Here is a 9528-nt window from a genome sequence, read left to right as displayed (position 1 = left end):
TTAACATTTTTTATTAGCTGCCATGGAAGACACAAATATGAATCAGACATCATCCCTGCCTTTGAGAATTTTACCATTAATTTAGGTTATAAATCTACTCTTTTTGCCCTGCTTTGTTATTCTGGAGATGGATCCTGGAGGCATTTCCTGGTAAAATGTTATTTTTAAAAAATAAATACCGGGAGGGGCTGGGGATGTGGCTCAAGTGGTAGCGCGCTCGCCTGGCATTCGTGCGGCCCGGGTTCGATCCTCAGCACCACATACAAAGATGTTGTGCCCGCCGAAAACTAAAAAATAAATATTAAAAAATTCTCTCTCTCTTTAAAAAGAATAATAAATAAATAAATAAACAAATACTGGGAGACCAGAGCAGAAGGAAAGAGTTCTTCTTTCTTCTGGTATTCTGTTTTGTGTGTGCAGCTAGAGGACCAGTTTGTAAGGCATGCCTGGTGGTATTCACTTCAGCAGTCTTCATGATTCAGTCTGGTCCACACTTCCAGCAAGTTTCTTTACCACAGGTGGACCACACACGTTCCTTTGACAGACAAGCCCTCTTCTCTAAATTTCTGTTTCTTACTTGCTGTTCACTCTCTGTCAGACATAGGTAGTAGGTGTACCTATACTATTACCACTGTATCCCATAGAGCCACTCTATGCCTTTTAGTAGTTAAACACCCCTCTCTCTTTAGCAACTTTTACACTAAATTTTCCCTCTTCAAATTACAAGTATGGTTTCTGTCTTGATGGTCCTAGCAGATACACCATTGAATAAGAAAGAAAAGACAGATGCAAATTAATGTGAATTCTGTGGGAAGAAGGCCACTTCAGCTATAATCACAGTACAAAGAACAAAGAGCTTCAGAGATGTAAATCTATAGAATTACATATTGGCTAGGGTTATATTCAGGTATACATAACAAAAACTAACCTCAGTGGCTTAACTGAATAAAGATTTATTTTTTCATGTAGTGTAAATTCATAAATATTTAGTTAAGAGCTATTGTAGCTATTTTTTTTTTTTAAAGTAAGAACTCAGGTTCCTTTAGTTTTGAGATTCCCCATCTTTAATGTATGACTTTTATTGTCATTGTTGCAAGATTGCTGCTTCATCTCCCAATATTGCATCCATATTCCAAGCAGGAAAAAGAAAAGTTAATGGAACAAAGAAATGATCCATTTGAATCTGTGTCTTGGGGGTGCTGTCAAAAAACTTCAATTCTCCTATCACTCCCTCCCTCAGCATTCCTAACCGTAAGGGAATCAGAGAAGTTTGTTACTTTTTAACCAGGAATAGGGATCTATCTGTAATTTATTTATTATTTTGTAACAAACTACCCTAAAACTTAATAACTTCAAACAATAACCCTTTTATTGCTCTTGACTCTGTGTCAGGAATTTGGGTAAAGTGCATTGGGGATGGCTCAGTTCTGTTCCCTGGGAAGGCTTGACTAGAGCTAGAGAATCAAGGATGGCCTCATTCACATGTCTTTGGTGCTTCAGTTCTCTCTCATGCAGTCTTCTTTTTTCTGTCCATATGGTGCCTTATCATTCAGCAGGCTAACCTGTGTTTCCTGTGCTGGCTTCACAGAGGAGCCAATGAAAGACATATCTATTAAGTCCCAGTAGGCCCCAAAGTAACAACAGTACACTCTCTAACTCAAAGCAAGAGCGACCCTAGATTTAAGGAGAAGAAAATCAGACTTTACTACCTGATAAGTGGCAATGTCACATTGCAAAAAGGGGTTAAGAATAGAACAGATTATTGGGGCTACATTTGGAAATAATCCATCATACTTCTCTTGATAGCCTCATTTCTTTTTTCCCTGTGACTGTTCCCACAGTCTAAGAAAAAAAAAAATGAGAGGATTAGATACTTCTTGCTCATCTTTATGGCCTTACTTAGTCCTCCCAGAAGGTGCCTTTTTCTTCAAGCTTCCTCAGAGCAAACATTCACTCTCAAAATGTGGCACAATGTCACCCCAAATCCATTTCTCTCCTTCCATAATGGAAAACCAAGCACAGTCTGAGTCAACTGTATCTAGAATAGCACTATGGAGGCGTGACCATGGATAGGGCCCTCAACACAACAGGTGAGCTGAGCTTCAGAACTTACGTCTCTCCTTGCCATAGGTATCTAGTCCATAAGTAATCTGTAAGCAGCCCTGTTAGGGATCCAAGCTTCTCTCCTGCCCCTCTTCAAAAAAATTCCTGCTATTATTTTTGTGCTAAAGAGACAGGAATGGTACTTAATCCAACTTAGCACACAAATCTATCTAGAATAATTTATCCCATAGAGAATCTATTGTTGATGTATAGGGCCTTGCTGCTTTTTCTACTGTAGATAATACAGGACAACCCAATACTTCAGGTTAGAATTATATGAGAATCTATACTAATAATCACTTGTTGAACTGCACATGTGAATTATCTCTATTTTATGGGCAAAGACTGAGAATAAAATATTAGCATTCATGTTATTTTCAATAATTTGCGTCTGATGTTGGATCAGTAAAGACTTACTTATTTTTCATGTTTCAGTTCTAAGGGTTTCTCCCCAGTATTGCTGGTAGATGATATTGCATCTTTGTGCTAACTATATTGCTATAGGTTGATTTTCTTGATTCATGTTGTTTCATGCTAGGGCTCTAGACAAAGTTCAGTGTACTTTAGTTTAGCTGTACATCCTGAGTATTTTTTTGTTGTTCTACTTGTTGTTTTCTTTTGCAGTGCTGGGGGTAAAACTCAGGCCCTCACTCGTGGTAGGAAAGTATTTTACCACTGAAGTACATTCTCAGAGCCTGGATGTGTAAACTTTCTTGTGGACTTCCAGGTGTCATTTATTAAAACTATGAAATTAAATTTACATAATTCAAGGATCTAATAACAACACGAGAAATTCAGTAAAAGTCGTTTTTCTGAGATATCTGCATCCATCTGAAGAAAATTATTTGTCCAAAGTTACCAAAAGTAGACGGTAAAATAAGTGGCTTTAGTCTAAACTCTACATGCAATAACAATATAATCCCTGAATCCGTCCCTCTTTCAGCTAGAAGATTAACCATACTTATGGAACCCTTTTCCAGGTTCCTTGAAAGAAATAGCTTCACTAATTTCTTGTCAAGTAGTAAATGAACACCCCGCCCCACTCCCTTCCCCTTTTCACAGAGAAGAATGATCGGGAAGGAGACCTTCTACTAAAGAGAAGTAGCAACTGGTAAAAGACCAAATCTCACAAAGTGTGAATGTGAAAAAAAAAAAAAAAAGCCCCACTATCATCCCGCCAGATCAAAAGTGAAACACCTGTTCGGTCCGCAATTTCAGCGCTAGTCTTCAATATCATTATCTCCCCAGCCCTTCACCGGAAGGCTAGGGTTGTCCTTCCCAGCTGGCTACGAATAAAGTTGTTACAAAGTGACCTTGAGCGTCTTCCTCTGTGCACCCGACACTCTGCCTTCTCCATCCGGGTGCTGTGGCGCGGATAAGAGCCGCCTCGCGCCTGCGCGCCCAGCCCCACTCCTTCGACCTCTGCCGCCGCGGCCGCCGCCACCTCCTGGGAAGGTAAGTGGAGGGCGCGGAAGCCGGGCCTGGCCAGGGTGGAGCAGCGCCCAGAAGGGACCCATTCATTCTGCTGTTGCCTAGCTGGGCACGAGGCCCAAGCTGACGGCGTGCATGGGGGCCCTCGGGGCCTGGGTGGGAAGGACAGGCCCCTGGAGAGCACATGACCTTAAGCCTATTTGCCTCCGCAGAGAGGAAGCGGGAGAGGAGCCCACGTCGCCTGTCACCTAGATCCTCCAACCCCGCCGCCCCAAGGAGTCTAAGATGTTCGCCTGCGCCAAGCTCGCCTGCACCCCCGCTCTGGTGTGTAGCCCAGGCTGGGCCGGGGGACCGAGGGCCAGGACTGCGGGCCAGGAGAGTCCACGGTTATTGAATGGGGCAACCTGCGGGCGGGGCACACCGCCTTCCCAGGAACAGCTGTCCCCGCACCCCTTAAACGGATGCCCTTTTCTTGCCTTCCTCCTAAATCCTGGGACATTTCAGACCTCAGCCTTCCTCCATTAGGGCGGGGAAGAGCAGCCCAGGCCTAGCAGTCAGGCCTCACTTTGTGTAGGTCAAATCCTCCTTGCTCTTCCACCTGGAATGCCCCTCCCCCACCACTTCGCTCTGTCGGGCTGTGGTGGACGCTATGGTTGGAAAACTGGGGGCAAAGGAGGGGGACCCTGAGGCCTAGTTCCCCGCAGCAGCGCTCTCCAGTGCCTGTCTGTAGGTCATACTTGCTGCTGCAGAGGGAGGGACTTTGCCTTACCATGCGTGGGTGGAGAAAGGTGGTGGGGGAACCCATAGTCTTTCTGTCACTGGGATGTTATTTCTATAACCATTTTGGAGGCATTAGGTGAAGTCTAAATCTGGAGGATTTGTCTTAGAGAGTCAAGTCTTGGTTTTGAAAGGGTTTTCTGTGACCTTAGTGTAGTGGACACTCAAGGGCAGAGAAGCCGGACTAGAGTATGCCCTTATGATGAGAGATTCACTGATTATTAAACTGATGTAAAATTGCTTAAATTCTTGTGTAATTTTATAATTAGTTGGCACCCTGGAAATAGTGGGAGTTCATAGTAACTGTTGTGCTATTTTAAATGATAACTTTATATTAGTGACTCTCCTAATACACCTGTTAATCCATGGAAACTTCACAAAGAGTGTGGGGTGTTCCCTGAATTGAGGCACTACAATAATTAAAATATTTGGCGCAGTGCTCATTCTTTTAAACTAATTGTTCTTAGAATTTTTTTTTTCAGAGAATTATAAACTATGGAGCAAGTCTGCAATTTTATTAGCATGAAACTTTATTAAAATTGCTTCATGTATTGAAAATGATCAAGCAGTCAAGATAAGAGTTAATACAGATAGATATGTATCTAATCCATTTTTAATACATGCTTTTTTAGAACTCATGGTACAAGAAAGGTCATTGAAGTATTGTCTGCATTTCTAATACTTGGAATCTTTTCATTAATAGATCCGAGCTGGATCCAGAATTGCTTACAGACCAATTTCTGTATCAGTGTTATCTCGACCAGAGACTAGACCTGGAAAGGTAAGAGTAGTAGTAATACAAATTAGATAACACTACCAAATAAATCTTAATAGTTTTGACTATAGTGAAGGTGGGCTGTAGGTCTCATTACTATTGGTTTGAGGGCAGTCTTTTTCTACTCTTCTATCCAAAAATATATGTAAACCTCTAGTTTTGAGTTACCAATATATAAGATTGTAATAGTCACAGTTACTGAGAAACCTATTGTATTAAAAAGCATATTTAGCCCAGCTTGGTGGCACACACTTGAAATTCCAGTGGCTTGGAAGGCTGAGGCAGGAGGATCACAAGTTTGAGGCCAACTTCAGCAATTTAGGAAGACCTTGTCTCAAAAATAAAATATAAAAAGGAATAGGGGTTTAACTCAGAGGTAGGGTTCACCTGAATACACCCCTTTACCTCCCACACAAAGCATATTTATATCTGTTTCTTAATTTTTAACAACTTTATAATGTATAGATGTTATTTTCAGTATTCTACAAGTTTAGAATTATTCTAAGCTCTTATATTTCTGTTGTGCCATACCACTGTTCATACTCAGCTGCAATACAGTGAAGTAGTTATCATTTTGACAGTACAATAATTAAAATAATTGTGACTACTGATTTGACCTTTGCTTTTACTTCCTGTTCTCTAGGGCTCTACAGTTTTTAATGGGGCCCAGAATGGTGAACGTCAGCTAATTCGAAGGGAGTTTCAGACCAGTGTAATCAGCAGAGACATTGATACTGCTGCCAAATTTATTGGTGCAGGTGCTGCAACAGTAGGAGTGGCTGGTTCTGGTGCTGGTATTGGAACAGTCTTTGGCAGCCTTATCATTGGTTATGCCAGGTATCATTTCTATACTTTAATAAGTTAAAAGAAATAGTTGGAAACTTAGAAAGCTAGGGGGATAATAGTAACTCTTTATATTAAGTGCCCACTGTGTATCTAATGTTTTATTTTGTAGCTTTATATGCATTATCTCACTGAACCAGAGGGATAAGAAAAATGTCAGGACTCCTCAAAATGAATGTAAACTGACCTACAGAAGGACTAGGGTTGTGGTTCAGTGGTAGAGCACTTGCCTTGCTTGCCTATGCCATGGGTTTAATCCTTAGCATTGAAAAAAACAAATAATTTTACATGCAGATAGTTACCTACCTTTATGCCTTATGATTAGGATTGGGGCAAAAAGTAGAAAGAAGCAAAAGAGACCTAGGCAAATACTCTTTAGGTAGACTTTCCAGTTTATAAGATCACCACACTAGTAATTTGATTCTTTAACATTTACCAAGTATGTTAAAGTTAATATTTCAAAGTAACAGTCATATGTGTTGTATCTCTTTTAGAAATCCTTCGCTGAAGCAGCAGCTGTTCTCCTATGCTATCCTGGGATTTGCCTTGTCTGAAGCTATGGGTCTCTTTTGTTTGATGGTCGCTTTCTTGATCTTGTTTGCCATGTAACAGAAATTACTGCTTGAAATGTTGGCATTCATAGTAATTATGGATGTAATTCTGTGTATCTTACTGTGACTCCGAAAAACTGTAGTGTTGGTGTCATGGAAATGTACGTTATTTCCAAAGTCATTTCATTAAAGATGAAAACTTTAATTTTTGCTGTGATTTGTATTTACCTAAATTTAGATCATCACAAAGAAGATGCATTCAGGCAGATGCCATCCAACTTGAAGGAAGCTATAGTAGTAGTCTCAGTGGTTAAAAAAAGAGCCTAATGTAATTATTAGTGGGAATTCTTTTATATAGTGTTCTGCATATTATAATTCATGGACCTTTTGTTTATTCATATAAGTAGAAGTATTTTAGTCCTTTGAGTTTCTATGAAATGTGACTAATTAAAACAGGATAGTTAATTCCTTGACGGTTTTCTTTTTAAAGGTTAACATGAATTGGAATACTTGGAAACAGAATCACTTTTCAAGTTGACTTGGCTGGTATCACACAGCTGGATCTAAAATAAATCAACTTTTTAGGACTTGAAAACAAACCAGAAAGGAATGTGATTTTTATTTTTTAGTAAATCTCACATTAAGTAATTGTATGTCTGTAATGAATCACCATCTGTTATCTAAGAAAGGGAGTCAATCAACTGGCAGCTAGTTTCTTACTTATTAAAAATAAATTATCAAAAAGTGAACTGAATTGGTTATATCTTTAAAAGCCAAAAGCTGCTAAAGCAATGTTTATCGCTGCTATTAGCATGTTAGTAGTGGGAGTCCTGGAAGTGACACTTGGTTTACCATTACCTTGCTTCTAACATTGCATATCACTCCTTGGTCAGACTTTTAAGGAAGAAAGTGGTGCTATTATAGAAAGAATCTTTCCCCTAGCAAATAAAATGTACCATCATATTATTTATGATTGTCAGGGTTTGTTTGAAGGAAAGCTGCATTATACCCATTTACTTCTCTTTTCCTAATTTGATATCAACTGAGAAAGAATAGTCAGATATAAGAATTTCTGAAGCATGGTGGAAAGACTACCTAAGAAATCACCTAGGGTTCTTGTTTTTTTATTATTTTAAATATTTTTTTTTAGTTGTAGATGGACAGAATATCTTTATTTATTTTTATGTGGTGCTGAGGATCGAACCCCAGGGCCTCACATGTACAAGGAAAGCACTCTCTACCACCGAGCTATAACCCCAGCCCCTAGGGTTCTTGTTTTAAAAGACATCCTAGGTAATTTTTGTGCATATTGTTTGAGAATCACTACCCTTCCATATATTGCTACTTTACAGAAAGGGAAGTGAGGGCTAGGATGAATGACATGCACCTCTAATCCCAGTGATTTAGAAGGAATCTCAAGTTCGACATCAGCCACTGCAATTTTGTGAAACCCTATCAAAATTTTAAAAAATGGAGAGGGGAGGTTGGTGGGGACATGTCAGTGCTAGAGCAACTCGGGTTGAATCCCCAGAACTGCCAAATAAAAAAGGTGAAGAATGCTAGAGCTACTACAACTACACATTTAGTTGAGTAATCATATAGTCTATATCAAATGCAAAATTCTTGAAGCCTAGACTATTTTCTTGAACAGCATTACCCAGTATTTGAACTCAACAATGTAAATAGAATTTTTAATAATTCTATGCCTGGATGTGTAACCAAAAGAATTGAATCTAGGTATTCAAACAAAAATTTCTCAACATTGGGCTTGGTGGCACCTGACTATAATCCCAGCAGCTTGGGAGGCTGAGGCCAGAGGATCAGGAATTTTAAGCCAGCCTCAGCAATTTAGCAAGGCCCTAAGCAGCTCAGAAAGACCCTGTATCTAAAATTTTTTTAAAAGGGCTGAGGATGTGGCTCAGTGGTTGAGTGCCCCTGGGTTCAACTGATGATACCAATTAAAAAAAAAAAAATTCTACACAATGTTCATAGTACTATTCCTAATAGCCCCAAAGTAGAAACAACCAAATGTCCATCACCTGATGAATAGACATGCGGAATGTGGTATTTCCATATAGTAACAGTATTATACAACCATAAAAAAAAAAATGAAGTACTAATAGAGGCTAAACCTAAGTGCAAGAAGCCAGAAACAAAAAAGCCATGGATGTATGACTTCATTTTTATAAAATACCCAGAAGAGACAAATCCATAGAGACAAAGCCTGTTAGTTGTTACTAGGGACTAGGGGGAAGGGAAAATGGGCATAACCACTCAAAGGACATGGGATTTCATTTTGGAGTGACAAAAATGTTAGGGCTAAACAGTGATGATTGCACAACAGTCACTTAGAAGGTTGCTGAAATGTACAATTAAATAAAAGCTAATATGACAAATTTTACGTGTATTTTACTACAATTAAAAAGTATTATGTAACAAAGTACATAGTAAAATCCACACATGTTGAAAATCATAGGGAAATACTTCGATTATCTAGTCCTTTGTTCCATGTTCATTTTAAATTAATCAATCAGTCTTGGTTAATGACCACTCTTGGTATTGGTTTGGTTATTCAGAAACCTTGAAACTGATTCTAGAACAGGTTTCTTGGAAGAGATCCCAAAGCTGAGGGAATCCCCAGTATATAAGTAAATAAATACCTAAGTTGTGGCTAAATGGTCCCAGGTTACTAGGCAGGGGCTGGGGATGAGGAGTAGAAAATAGTGTAACTTAGAAGTATAACTATAGGCTATTTATTTTACCTAGATGGAGAAACCAAATACTGCATTGAAGTTCCAATTATCCTGGCATATATCCTTTAACTTATATTTTATTTTTTCTTGTAACAGATTTCTGACATTGGAAGTATGTAACTGGAATATATCAATTGTGTCAGCAGAAACATTTATTCACTATTTTTATAGCAAATACTGCCTTCCTTAGTTTTTTGACCTTTGCTAATAAATACAAATGGGAAATGGTAAATGAAATGTTACTAACTAACTTGTTTCTGAACAGAGGCTGACAGAGATGTTACTTTCAACACCA

General features: G+C 39.0%; 1 protein-coding gene across 1 annotated transcript; it reads left to right on the top strand.

The window, feature by feature from the left end:
- Positions 1 to 3407: 3407 nt before the first annotated feature.
- Atp5mc3 (ATP synthase membrane subunit c locus 3) lies at positions 3408 to 6685 on the top strand. The gene is made up of 5 exons (XM_015479343.2): positions 3408 to 3558; positions 3747 to 3858; positions 5015 to 5092; positions 5730 to 5923; positions 6424 to 6685. The coding sequence occupies exons 2-5, from the start codon at positions 3820 to 3822 to the stop codon at positions 6536 to 6538; spliced, it is 426 nt and encodes a 141-aa protein (XP_015334829.1). The 5' UTR covers positions 3408 to 3558; positions 3747 to 3819; the 3' UTR covers positions 6539 to 6685.
- The last annotated feature ends 2843 nt before the right edge of the window (positions 6686 to 9528 follow it).

This window comes from Marmota marmota, unplaced genomic scaffold (assembly GCF_001458135.2).
Source record: "Marmota marmota marmota unplaced genomic scaffold, marMar, whole genome shotgun sequence".
In the NCBI taxonomy this organism is placed as follows: domain Eukaryota; kingdom Metazoa; phylum Chordata; class Mammalia; order Rodentia; family Sciuridae; genus Marmota; species Marmota marmota.
Note: the sequence above shows the minus strand (reverse complement) of the source record. Positions and strands in the feature narration are given on the sequence as shown.

Excerpts from the sequence above, each read along its gene's own strand:
- Atp5mc3 (XM_015479343.2), top strand. The coding sequence starts at position 3,820 with ATGTTCGCCTGCGCCAAGCTCGCCTGCACCCCCGCTCTG. Across the intron at positions 5,093-5,729 it reads CAGAGACTAGACCTGGAAAG|GGCTCTACAGTTTTTAATGG; the intron begins GTAAGAGTAGTA and ends CCTGTTCTCTAG. Across the intron at positions 5,924-6,423 it reads CTTATCATTGGTTATGCCAG|AAATCCTTCGCTGAAGCAGC; the intron begins GTATCATTTCTA and ends TATCTCTTTTAG.